The sequence below is a fragment of the Pseudophryne corroboree genome, chromosome 2, assembly GCF_028390025.1.
Source record: "Pseudophryne corroboree isolate aPseCor3 chromosome 2, aPseCor3.hap2, whole genome shotgun sequence".
In the NCBI taxonomy this organism is placed as follows: domain Eukaryota; kingdom Metazoa; phylum Chordata; class Amphibia; order Anura; family Myobatrachidae; genus Pseudophryne; species Pseudophryne corroboree.
The window spans coordinates 385,794,691-385,809,230 of NC_086445.1; the positions used below are offsets into that span (position 1 = coordinate 385,794,691).

Consider the following 14,540-nt stretch of genomic DNA (forward strand, 5'->3'; position numbering starts at 1 on the left):
CCCCTCCTCGCAGCCTAAACCTAACCCTTCCTCTCTGCAGCCTAAACCTAACCTCACCTCCCCGCAGCCTAACCTTAACCCTCCCCCCTGCATCCTAAACCCCACCCTGCTGCCTAAACCAAAATCCCCCCCCCCCCCCCCCCCCCCCCCTCACAGCCCAACCCTAACCTCCCTGGGATACTTACGTTCTGCATGCCGGCATCGGTATTCGTACTGGTGTTGGAATTCCGGCGCCGGCATTCTGACTGTCTGGATCCCAACTACATCCCAACAGTAGGGTAAGCATAGGAAATGTATGAAATTTGGTTGTAGAGCACCTTCACATTCTATGCTTCATTAGTGTTGCATTATCTGAAATTCTGTAAAATTTAGATTTTTCTGCATTACTCCTTACAATGCGGTGTTTACCTTGAAGGTTATATCTGGAGCAGAGCGACTTCCTTGAGACGTTTACATGTGGAGATGTCAGTGTGGATAGGTCCTCAGAATCTGTTACTTGTCAGTCATTTGAACTAACCCTTCGGTCATGCTTGTACCCCCACATTGACTTGCAATATCTGGAGTGTTGTGGTAACCTCATGCAAACACTAAAGGAAGATTATAAGTAAGTGATTAAAACCAAAAGGAACTTTAAATCCCCAAGAATAAGAAACCAAATTATCATATCTGTTTATCTAATGGATAATAAATACCAAACGCAGCAATCTTTATTTTTTTATTTATTTTTTAGTCCGTTAGATTTCACAGGTATGCTTTTTGATCTGTAAATTGAGTTATACTGTATTGGTATATCATCCTTTCAATATTAACAGTTCATCCTTTTCTTTTTAGTAAATTGTAAGACCTTCAACTCGGTAATTTTGAATATTTATTTTAGGCTGATGGAATATCTGCAAGCAATGAGAAATTTTTTTCTTCTTGAAGCTGGAGACACGATGTATGATTTTTACACCTCCATCTTTGATAAAATAAGAGAGAAGGAATCATGGCAGAACGTTGTGTTTCTAAATGTGCAGCTGCAGGAAGCAGTCAGTCAGCGGTACCCAGAGGACAGTGCTCGGTATGGAATACAAACAATGATCACTGTGTAACTAGACATCTGTGCTTGGCATGCATCTAGTAGAACCCTACTTGGTGTTGGCATCACAGACAAAAGGGGCAAGTGAAATGTACCTTTTTTTCCCACCTATTGTAAGTGACCTCATACGGACTAGACTCTTGTCCCTGCCACGTGTAAGTGCATGTAGCCTGCGGTGGCTGATGTTTTGTGCAATTGAAGGCATACAGTAAGCTATAATTGCTAGAACAGTGATTTTGCAAACATTTAACTCCGTTTGACTTCCCTGCATCTTATTTCATACATAGGCTATCCATCTTCTTTGAAAATGTTGACTTGGCTAAAAAGAAGCTTCCAGTGCATACATTAGATGGCATTGTACTGAGTTATAAGGTAAGAAGTGTTCTGTTAAATTTGTGTACTTGCAATGTATTACTGTTTTATAGTTAACTACTGCTTTAGGACTTTGGCATCTTACAACATATATATAGACACATGTTCTATATCTAAACCATACCGCTCAGCCGTCTCAAATGTAGCAGGACAGTCATGTTTTTTGGGCATTATACCGCTGTATCACCCGTAGGCCAGAGCTGGGAGATACTTTGTCACACCACTGCTCTAACTGCAGAGCAGTGGTGAATGGATGCCGCGCCCATGCGCACTGTTTCCATTTAGTGCCAGAAGCTTCTGGATTGCTGGGCTTTCCCCAGCGTGACGAACAAAGGGATTGTGACATCTGGCAATGCCCCCTAAAATGGTACACACCAGGGGTTGTGACCGAGCCCATGCGAGGTCACACCCCTTGCCAGTGAGCCGCTACCCCCTTTTTCGGGCGCACGCAGGATACTGATTTCGCATTCTAAAAGTTGTGAGGTATGCTACATTAAAATTCTGTGTGTATGTATGTGTATATATGTATATATATATATATATATAGGTACTGCTCCACCTATATTTGCTTATAAACGAGGTAGGAATTTAAAAGACCCCTTAATGCGACCTATGCTTAAACCCCAGACACAATGCGACAGTTGGTTGCCAAAGGGGAGAAGTGGTTGTTTTCGTTGTGCTGATTGCATTACTTGTAGATCCATGCTTACTGGGTCTTATATTAAACATCCAGATAGTGGAATGAAGTTGCCTATTAGACACAGATTGCACTGCAGGATGGACTTTGTAATATATGTCCTGATTTGTCCGTGTGTACTCTCTTACGTCGGTATGACGAAGAGATGCTTTCGTGATCGTATGGCAAATCACCGCTCCACTATTAGGGCCGCTTTGGAGACAGGCTCATCGGACAAACTGGTAGCTGTGCACTTTCAGAAGACAGGACATTCAGTTGCCAGTTTACGATGTATGTTGGTGGACCATATTCCGAAACCGAAACGAGGTGGTGACCGATTATATGCCCTCCGAAGAAGTGAATCTCGTGGATATTTGAGTTGGACACTCTAGTACCAAGGGGACTAAATGAAGCCAACCCTATAATATTTTTTTGCGTTGATTATTGATGAGTTTTTCCATTTATCATATTTTATTTAGAAAAAAAAAATTTTTGGATGACTTGAACCCTGATATCTATAATAACATTATATAATAATTTTTTTCATTTCTTATATGCATGGTTTTTTATTTACATGCATATATTTATGTTGTGTTGATGTCTAATCGATATCTAATTTAATAAGATTGTTTTGTTATATATCATTTTTTGTTTATTTTATATATATATATATATATATATATATATATATATATTTTTTTTTTATTATTATTTTTTTTTTTTTTTTGTTTACATATCACTTTTGGGTGTTTAATGAGCAGGCTTATATTACCCCTTCAGTATTATTAACTTTAGAGTTATATATTTGCTAGTTATAATGCAGCCGCATTGGTATATTGATGTTTAGTGGTATTATGTATCTCCTATGCAACAACAATATGGTGTTTCCTGTAACGCCGGGTGTAATGGGTTCCGTTGCGGGATCCCTGGTGTTTTGCCGCTTCAAGGTGGATGGTGCGTGGCCCATGTGCAGGCGTGGCTGCTGGGGCTTGCATCAGCGGCTAAGCGCTGTTTAGCAGCGCTATTTGGTATATAATTTTTGTCTGGTCCGCGGCACTTGCGCTGATGTCAGTGCGTTCCACGTCCAGTGGAACGCACGGCACTTCCGGCCGGAGCCGCTTGTTTTATTCTATAGCCGGTATACTATTAATATTTAGTGAAATGTATGTTTTTTTTATTGGTTTATGGGCACTGATGATGTAGTGATTGATGGGAATCTATTTGGTGTGTGCATAGGGATTAACAAGGTATATAGATACATTTGTTTGACATTAATACCCACAATGCTGCAGTATTTGAATTGTTAATTGAATGGGGTATAAAGGTCTGCTTGTGGTGATGGGTGTCATTCATTCCTGGCTGCTTGGTGGATGGTTCATTGTGCTGCTATGTCCTGAAGAAGATCCTTAGGGATGGAAACGTCGACCATGTTTTTTCTTGCACTTTAAAAGAACTTTATTAAAAACAGCCTGCTTTTATTGGTGAGTGCCTATATGGAATTCTTATTCATAAGGAATTTTTTATATATATATATATATATATATATATATATATATATATATATCTATATCTATATATCTATATATCTATATATCTATATATATATATATATATCTATATATATATATATATATATATCTATATATATATATATATATATATACAAAAAGAAATATATCAGTCCTTGCGCACTATGTCCAGCCGGAGTTTGTGTCGGTATACTGTGCACTGTGCTGCTCAATCCAACTCTGAGCCACCTTCAGTATATACTCTGATCACTTTTATAAAAAAGGGTACATATCCACGTACATTAAGGTTTAAAACCAGCTGTTATGGCAATGCTCTGCCCAAGACAAGACCGTCACTCCTCTGATAACATGGACACGACTTCTCTCACCGGCTCCGGACCCGGCGGGTGACGTCACAGCGTCCACGTCGTCTAGCCACGTCCAACAAGGGTCTTTGAAGTTTCTCATTGGACGAAACGCATCTTGGGCAGAGCATTGCCATAACAGCTGGTTTTAAACCTTAATGTATGTGGATATGTACCCTTTTTTATAAACGTGATCAGAGTATATACTGAAGTGTGCGCTCTCCGTTTCTTTACATAGTATACGTGCGTGTGTGTATATGTGTGTGTGTGTGTATGTATATGTATGTATGTGTATATACATATATATATATATATATATATATATATATATATATATTGATAAAGCAGAATATTTATCGTATATAAAACACCTTAAGAGGTCTAAGAACACTGTACGCTATCTACGTAAGAAGTACCGTAAGGGTACGCAAGTTGTGTAGCGATCGCTCAACCGTAGTCGAGACGCTCAAGCGTCACGTTCGCTTACGGCCCAGTGATCACAGGCAGGCACGCTATTGGCTGCCGACTAACGTGATGATTCGCTATAGCGTAGCGTACGCTCGGGACCACGAGGAGATCACCAGCGGTGCAGACGCTTACAACGTTAAACCTTTATATCTATACCTTTAACGATGAGATACACAGTATACCTTAGTGTAGAGACAGAGTGTAAGTGCAACCTGGTGTAACCTGATTAACTACAAAGCTGCTTGAGCGTCACCGACGCTCAGAGAATACTTAACCTTTATAAAAAATACACAGATACCTGGGCTTAGGGTCCGAAACCTATTATATGTATTATAACTATTATACTTGCAAAAGGAATCACAGTACAAATGATACACTACAATATAACATAAACCAACTAACCAGATAAACTACACAGGAAATACAATACAATACAATTTAAGGAAAATACGAGAGAAAGAGTAGAGAGAGAGAGATAGAGAGAGAGAGAGAGATGGCTCACAGTAAGACAATATGATTACGGAGAAAACTTACGCACAAGGGGAACGATCGCATGCGCCTCGATATCCAGCTCCCGATTATCAGCAGTGAGAACCGTTGAAGAGAGAGAGAACTGGATACGGTCGGCCTGCCTATTTATGCCCCACACACAATACAATTCAATGGTCCCTACAATCTCATTGTTCATTGGACACAGGAATTCGGCTTCGCATTATAACAAAAGGTCATAGGTTGATTCATACAGGTGGGCTGTGACTATTTCCAACTGCTCAGGTGGGAGGGAAACTGGGTTTCCCGCCGCATGGGTAATAAAGTGCAAATAAAGTAAATGTTCATAAACTTCTTATGTCCATAACTATTCGCACGAGCGATTGATCTGCTTCAAACCAACACCGGAATATTTCTAATTAAATATTCTTCCGATGGATACTAAACACCACTGTATTACTCCTGTCTGACCCTTCGTATCACACAAAGAGGGATTCCTCTGTTCATAAACATTCTATATTAACCAAACTTTCAGAATCTATCAAAGGGACCATGATCTACAAAATACATTATTAGTGAAAATATGTAATGATTGAGTCGCACGCTACAACCACATAAACTCTACCGTAAATACGCATACCATGCGCCTGCGGGTGCCCGCGACTGTGAGTATGCGCACGTACGGGAGAGCGTACGCATGCGCAGCACGGACCTGTGTGAGGTGCAAATATGGTAGTGTGCATAGAGATATTTTTCTGACTTTGACAGTCCACCCTTTGGCAGTCAATAATAACTGCCACTTCCTGAAAACATTTCAAAAGGAGAAAAATATATGTTAGGGGTTAATTCATTTCCATGGTTGGGTAAGGGAGGAGAGAGGAGTAGGTGTGAAGAGGGTATGACCTAGTGAGATAGCAGAAGCATGTGTGTATGAATCCGTGTTTGGGGGGTCATGTATCATCGTGCCGTACGTGTTGTAAATCAAGCTTCGAGGTATTGCGAAGTATACATTTGAATTCCTTCTTATCCCGTGGTACGGGTCTGTGGATGGGCTGTCAAACTTTACCGAGCTCTTTTCGGATTTTGAACAAAATGGGGAGCACATTTTAGTTGATGATACATGAATGGGGGAATATGTGATTGCTGATATCTGTGCCTGTATTCCCTATACTATGTGTGTCATTACCTGAGGGTTGTAGAAATGAAGAAAAGACATAATTACGGTAAATGCGGTGGTATTCTATGTCAGGTTAATGTACATCTGTCGGTTGAAGTTTTGTTCGGTATCAGTTGAAAGTCGTCTTCTTTGCGCTGTTTTGCTCATTAGGCGTGAGCAATAAGCTTTGTCAATGCCATTAGATTTACAAAAAATGTTGGGCTAGCGTAAGTTTAAGAATTCTAGGGAAACTGGGGATCCATGGCAAAGTTCATCAAATGTCCATTTCTCAAGTGGTCAAAACTTCTTCTTTGGTCTATCCGTTGTCTGTATAGCGTCTCGTCAACTTCCTCGTCCAAGTGGGTCTTTTTATCTTGGAGAAAAACCAGAAAAACAGGTGAAAGAAACGGACCGTAGAAATCGCATTTTCATCACATCATTGTTTCTATCATTGGGTCATAAATCAAATCCAGGTTAATTACAGTTTCCTCACTCCTCAAACTCATTACCTTAGTACGACGATTGCACCTCATTAAAGCCTGACCGCATCTAAATATCAAACCGATCGTTATAACACCTAAGATACATAGGAGAAACTTCCCAACATCCATTATGACTCCTTGAGCCCAGTCTCCCAAACCGGAGAACCAATTTCGCGGGTACAACCATGACACCCAACCAGTCAGCTCATTACCTACAGCAGCAAGAGTGAGATTGTGTCTCCTGCGAAATTCCCACTTCAATTGGAGAATATCGTCCATCTTTTGGTCTATGACCTCGACCGGATCCTCTGTGCTATTCGTGATATACGTGCAACATTTCACGCCGTACTGTGTTGCCAATGTAACACAATATCCACCTGTCACTGCTGTGAGGTAATTAAGAACCATTATATGCTGCACCAGTTCTGTTTTATAAGCTTGAAGTTCCCTTCCCGTATATCTAAACGTGTCATCATACATTTCAGTGATATTATCTAACAAATTTGCGAGCGCCGATATGTATTTATAATTTAGCACTCCTCTAGCGGTGCGGGTGAAATCTAACGCGATTAAGAATTGAATCCCGGTGGATTCACTTATCAGATCAGAGGCCGGATGCTCTGTCTTCTCTATCAGGTGCCTTTTAACAACGTGCTCGTAATGGGTGTGAGTATAAGGAGCTTGGGCACCACGGTGTATGTCTTTCATTTTGTCATGTGTTACAGTCATTACTTCAGGCAATACTTTTCCAATATAACACAATCCTTCAGAGTTTGGGGCAAGCCACTTGTACGCCTTTCTCCCGCATATGAAATATGCATCATCGGGGAGAACATATGGGACGGAGAAGGACATAACCATATTACACACCTTCCAGGTGAAATCTCCTAACCCTAATTCTTCCATCTGCTTAATGCACGTATCAGGTTGTACGATATGTGCACAGTATCCTGGTGATACTTCTCCAACTCTAGTAATCCTATTTCCTAAGGTGTATCTATACCGGAAAGATTTTCCTCTACTGGCTATGTGGCGTACAAGCTCTGTATCTGTAGGCATTCTATCTGCTCTATGTGAAAAGGTCATGGTGTGGTTACTCCATGACACTTCCCAATTTCCCGGCTTTCTGGGATTGGAGATGTTGAAACATAATAGGGACCTATCCACATGGTATTGGTGGAGCTTCAAACTAGGAGGGCTGGAGATATTAAACCTCCTGTCCACCGGTCTCCCACCATTTAACTCAAGTACCTCCCCTATCGTTAAAGGAAATGGTACTAGCCCTGATTTGCTATGACCTTGAGGTACTTGAGAGCATACCCAACAATCTGTTTTGTTTAACACATTACCCACTAAGGAGTGATAGTCACTCAATGGATGCCGGTCCATATGGATATTAAAACTGGATTGGCATTTCTTTATGCACCCATCCTCAATGACATTGTTACAGAGCCTACAGATACAGTTTTCTTCAGCTAACAATCCGTCACAATTTCTTCTATGATCAATGCTATCGGATCGTTTTCTGATACTCGCCTTTGCTTGTTGGTTAGGTTGATCTTGGAAAACTACGCCTCCATCTTTATCATCAGAACCCATTCCAGAACCTCTATCGACCTCCATGGTACTCTCGCCGGAACAGACTGCTCTGGTCAACATCATGGTCAACAGGAAAATCCGGATCACAGTCTCTTGGGGCAAGTCCATCTTATAGGAGGAAACGGAGAAGAATGAGAAGGAGGAAAAATAAATTTGAGGGAGAGGGGATGGGAAGTGGAGAAAAACAATAAAAGGGAGTGGGGAGTCGACAACAGCTCTCGGTCTTCAAGGCTCAGGTGCCGCCTCAGTCCTCCTGGAACAGACACTCCAGTGATACAACCTCTACCGTCTGTTCCTTATCACGGGACTTCTCTGGATCAGCAACCTTCTTGCAGTGGGATGAATGGACCCAAGTCTCTCTCTCAGCAACCTTCAATGCCGTAGTGCTAGTCAATAAGACCTGGTATGGTCCTTCCCATCTGTCAATAAGGCAACCTGAGCGTAGAAAATTCTGTATCATTACATAATCCCCAGGTTTAATGTCATGACAATTACTATCAGGTAGATCAGGAATCACCAACTTCAGATTATCATTTTGATTCCTTAACTGTTTACTCATGTTAATCAAGTACTTTACAGTTACTTCATTGTTACATTTCAAATCATCCTGAGGGTTAATCATGACATGCGGTTGTCGACCAAACAAGATTTCAAAAGGGGACAGATTAAGAGGGGACCTGGGAGTGGTTCTGATACTGTACAATACAATGGGTAAAGCTTCTGGCCATGTCAATCCTGTCTCTGCCATCACTTTACTCAATTTATTTTTAATAGTGCTGTTCACTCTTTCGACCTTCGCACTCGCCTGTGGACGGTACGGAGTGTGCAGCTTACTATCAATTCCCATCAACTTACACATTCCTTGAAAGACATCACCTGTAAAATGGGTACCCCTATCACTTTCGATTATTCTAGGGATACCATATCTACATACAAATTCCTGCACAATTTTCTTAGCAGTAAACATAGCGGTATTTGTAGCTGCAGGAAATGCTTCGACCCAATTTGAGAAAACATCTATACAAACAAGTACATATTTCAAATTCCGACAAGGGGGTAATTGTATAAAATCAATTTGTATTACCTGGAAAGGGCCGCCGGCAGGTGGGATATGGGATGGTTCTGTAGGTATTGCCTTTCCAATATTCTTTCTCAAACAGGTAAGGCATGACATTGCTCTTTTACCTGCATGAGAGGAGAATCCTGGGGCGCACCAATAGGCTCTTACCAATTTGCACATTCCCTCCTTGCCTAGATGAGTCAGCCCGTGAGCTGCTTCAGCCAGACATGGAAGATATGCTCTGGGGGCCACTGGTTTACCATGTCCATCCGTCCAGAGTCCTGAGGGCTCCTGGCCACATCCCTTTGCCTTCCAGACTGCCTTTTCCTGTGTGGAACACAAATTTTGCATTTCACACAACTTCTGTGTGTTAATGGTTTTAAATACCATCAATTGTGTGGTGTCTGTCTGTATGGGGGTAGCAGCTGCTAACTTAGCAGCTTCGTCTGCTCGGCTGTTACCAAGTGATACCGGGTCTTGGCTATATGTGTGTGCTTTACATTTGATAACAGCCACTCTGTCGGGTTCCTGTATCGCTGTTAGAAGCCTTTTTATGTGAGCTGCATGCGCTACCGGTGTACCAGCTGCCGTCATGAAATTTCTGAGGCGCCATAGGGCTCCGAAATCATGGACTACCCCGAATGCGTATCTAGAATCGGTGTAGATATTGGCTGACTTACCCTTAGCCAATTCACATGCTCTGGTTAGGGCGACCAGTTCAGCAACCTGGGCTGAGTGAGGTGGGCCTAGCGGTTCCGCTTCTATGGTGTCTTGGTCATCTACGACTGCGTATCCAGTACACAAGTCTCCCGAGTCTGACTGTCTATGACAACTACCGTCCGTGTAGAACGTGAGTTCTGCATCTTCCAGTGGGTTGTCACTGATGTCAGGCCTTGCGGTAAAATTTTGGGTCAAATATTCCATACAATCATGTGTATCTTCCTTTGTATTAAATCCTCCTTCCCCATCACTCTCACCTTCCACCCTTTGTGCCTGACCAGGCACACCTGGGAGATATGTTGCAGGATTTAATGCACTGCATCTCCTTATGGTGATGTTTACGGGGGCCATTAGTGCCAATTCCCATCTTGTAAATCTCGCTGATGAGACGTGTCTGGTTTGGGCAGAATTCAATAAGGCTGATACTGCATGTGGCGTATGGATTGTGAGGTTGTGGCCTAGCACGACGTCTTCGCTTTTTGTCACTAGCAATGCTATCGCAGCAACGCTTCGCAAGCATGTGGGGAGGGATCGCGCTACCGTGTCTAGCTGAGCGCTGTAGTATGCAACTGGCCTGCTGGCATCACCGTGCTTTTGGGTTAGTACACCTGCCGCGCAACCAGCACTTTCTGTTCCGTATAGTTCAAAGGGTTTCCCATAGTCTGGCATACCTAGTGCTGGTGCCTGCGTTAGGCACTGTTTGAGTCTCTCAAATGCTGTTTCGGACTCGTCTGTATGCGAAATCCTATCAGGTTTGTTTGAGGAGACCATTTCCTGCAAAGGTAACGCCAAAATGGAAAACCCTGGGATCCAATTATGGCAATACCCACACATTCCTAAAAACGTTCTGATCTGTTGCTGGGTTTGTGGCAGAGTCATGTCTCTAATTGCTTGGATTCTATCAGCGGTCAGGTGTCTCAGTCCTTGTGTTAGACAATGTCCCAAATATTTTACCTTAGTTTGGCATAATTGTAACTTGTCTTTGGACACCTTGTGTCCTGTGTCTGAAAGATGAAACAGGAGCTGTTTCGTATCCTTCAGAGATGCTTCCAGTGAATCTGAACACAGTAATAAATCGTCCACATACTGTATCAATACTGATCCACTGTCTGGTTGGAAAGACTGTAAACAATCATGCAAAGCCTGAGAAAATATACTTGGACTATCTATGAAACCTTGGGGTAATCGAGTCCACGTGTATTGGACTCCTCTGTATGTGAATGCAAACAAATATTGGCTGTCAGGGTGCAGAGGTACCGAAAAGAAAGCGGAGCAGAGGTCAATAACAGTGAAAAATTTGGCAGTGGGAGGGATTTGCATTAGGATGACAGCTGGATTTGGCACTACGGGGAACTGACTCTCAACTATTTTGTTAATCCCCCTTAGATCCTGCACTAGTCTGTAACCCCTCCCCCCACTCTTTTTCACAGGGAAGATGGGACTATTAGCAGTGCTGGACGTTCTTACCAGAATGCCCTGTTGTAGCAAGCGCTCTATTACTGGGTAAACTCCTAACTCCACCTCTGGCTTCAGAGGGTACTGTGGGATTTTTGGAGCTATCCTACCATCTTTTACTTGTACAACTACTGGAGCTACGTTTGCCATTAATCCAGTGTCTTGTCCGTCTTTTGTCCAAAGTGACTCTGGTATCTGAGATGTCATCTCTTCTATTTGGGATGGATTCCTATTTGTCATAATGGTATGTGACATTAATTTTGATGGGGAGTCTAACATGTCTCGCACTTCCTGAGCGTGTTTCTCAGGTATGTCCAAGAATACACCTTCAGGAGTACAATAAATGACGCACCCCATTTTACACAGTAAGTCTCTTCCCAGGAGATTAGTTGGTGCCGATGCAGCCAGCAAAAAGGAATGCTTGGTATGCAAAGGCCCTATTGTAATCTCGGCTGGTTTGCTAACAGGGTAGTGCTGGACTACTCCTGTTACTCCCATGGCTGGAATTGTCCTACCAGTGGTTCTCATGCCCACTGTCGAATTTATCACTGACTTGGCCGCCCCTGTGTCTACAAGAAAGTTTAAAGTTTTACCAGCTACATTAATTGCGATCTCGGGTTCACTTCCAAGATTGGCAATTAATTTTACTGGCTGCAGATTACAGGTATGGCCACACCCCTATTGGGTATGGTGACCTCCCTGAATCCCGCTGGCAGCAACTACTTGTGAGGGAGATAGTTGGGAACTACCAGAGGCATGCCAGTCTCTGTTTGGGGGATATCTTTTTGTTTCCCCTGTATGTGGCTCATAACTCCGTTTCTGCGGACCTTGCTCCCAATGTCGTGTGTCGTGTCGTTGTCTAGGGGTTTGGTATGAGTTTCGTGGATTCTTTACTCTACAATCTCGTGCCATGTGTCCCTGTTTGTGACAAGAATAACAAGTAACCATACTTGACTTACCCACAGGATTTGGTGATACAAACAAAGGCTGCCTTGTGGTCAGAGCCTGTATACTTACTGACATTAATTTGTCACCTTGTTGTTCCCTATGTCTGGTGATGTTTCTGTCGTGATCAATAGCAGCCTCTCTCAAAGTAGCCACAGACAGACCTCGCCAACATGGTTGCGTGGTCTGTACCCTAGTCTTCAATGACTCTTTTAAACCATCCATCAGTACCGATGCTGCTACTTCCCGATGGTTTGTGTCTGTTTTAATGTCCTCTATGCCTGTGTATTTTGCCATTTCTAATAATGCTCTGTGAAAATACTCTGCAGCTGTCTGACTCCTTCTGTTTAATGGAGAATATCTTATTCCATTTAGCTACTGCTGGGAAATACTCTTTTAGCTGCAAGTTTATTCTTTTCACATTATCTTGGTTGTACACATCTGTAAGAGGTACATCATGACCTAGTCCGCAATCAGCTAAAAATTGAGTTGCGTCGACATTTGAGGGTAAACATGCTCTCAGCAATATCTGCCAGTCTTTATTGTTGGGCTCTACAGTGTTACCTAAGTCTCTGATGTATTTTTGACTGGCAACTAAGTCTTTTCTAGGGTCAGGAAATTCAGACACTATGGTCCTTAATTCCATTCGGGAAAATGGAGTGTACATGGCAATGTTCCTAATGGGAGTGGCTCCTGATGCGTCTGTTTTCCCATTTGGCACTGCTATTACTCTGACAGGTGTAATTCTAACAACCTCATTCTGTGTAGATTCTACAGGCTGTGGTGAAATAGTTTCAGCATAATGCATGGTGCCGTACTTACCAGTTGATACGACCTCACCTATCCCTCCGCTAGGGGCCTTTGCTAATCTCGTGGGTGGAGCTGTGCCTACTGTGGTCTCTGCTATGGTGGCTGCTAGAGAGAGCGCTGAAATCGTTGCCGATTCGTCCTCTTGCTCACACTCCTGAGGAAAGTTCAAAACAGGGTACAACTTGCACGGGTTAATACTTGCATGGGTTAATGGGTTAACTTTATCATTAACATTTACACAGTTACTAAGTGATTTTGTGTTACACCTTAGTGCGTCTTTCTCCGCAATCAACTTCTCTCCTGATATGTATGGTGGCGGCGGGGCCGTGGCAATCAGTTTTCTGTTAGAGCCAGATCCCGCCGCCTGAGCCAAACCTCTCTGTATCTCACCTTCCTGTTGCCACAACTGTAAATAATCATAATGCTGGATTCGTCTCTTTGTTGATTTTATGAGACATATCCTCCTCCTTAAATTTTGTAACACTTCTGAGCTGAAGCTCCCTATTCTTGGGAATTTCTCCCCGTCGTGTACAGTCATTCTCTCCCATTCATCACATAAAGTTTCTGTGTGACTTCCATATTTCTCACACATTATATACCTGGCCGACCCAATTGGTCGGACCACTGAATCAACCCGAACCGAGGTTGATCGTCCCCTACCTGAACAAGTGGCCCCCATAGTTCGAAAGTGTTGCTTTATTTAGCCAACCCTTTACGCAAAACCAAATGCCAACAATAGGCTGACGGTGGCGGTTTACCGAGTACCCCACTCACTCGCCCACGCCGACCAATACGACCTGATCACACCGATATGGTGCTGGCGTACTCGACCTAGGGCCCCTGCGACCTGAACCTCTATTTACTGGAACCTGCGAGGGTTATCCGAAGAACACTTACTCTTTCCAGTAACTATTGGTTGCTGGATAGTTCCTGAGTGAGCAGCGAACTTCCCTTAAAATAAAAAAATTTACACAAATCACGTTAGAGTGTACAGATAGCGTTTGTGACCCCTTTACTCTAATGGTATTAGGTCAGATTACTAACTACTGCACACACTTACGTGCGGTCCAGTCGTTCAGTACACAAACAACTAAGCTTATGTACGGAAAGACCAATGGAATCGAAACTTACGACTGCGAATTCCTTCAGCCAGAGCTTATATGGCCTATATGGGTGTTGCACCAACCCTTCTCGGTGTTGTGCCTGTGAACTGTATAGCGGACTTCCTTGTCGGCTGTACCTGGACCTCCTGGTCTGTTATGACCTCCTGGTCTTGTTACAGTATGACCTCCTGGTCTGCTATACTCTAATGCTCAAAATTGTATTTAACCAGAGATGCCTCCCTAGCCACCGTGCA

General features: G+C 42.8%; 1 protein-coding gene across 1 annotated transcript in view; it reads left to right on the forward strand.

The window, feature by feature from the left end:
* The window catches only part of TUBGCP5 (tubulin gamma complex component 5), a 195,050-nt gene that overhangs the window by 164,420 nt on the left and 16,090 nt on the right, over nucleotides 1–14,540 (forward strand). Inside the window, exons 15-17 of the mRNA XM_063953273.1 lie at nucleotides 416–604; nucleotides 878–1,060; nucleotides 1,366–1,450. Coding sequence (XP_063809343.1) covers nucleotides 416–604; nucleotides 878–1,060; nucleotides 1,366–1,450 — 457 coding nt within the window. The remainder of the gene's footprint in view (nucleotides 1–415; nucleotides 605–877; nucleotides 1,061–1,365; nucleotides 1,451–14,540) is intronic.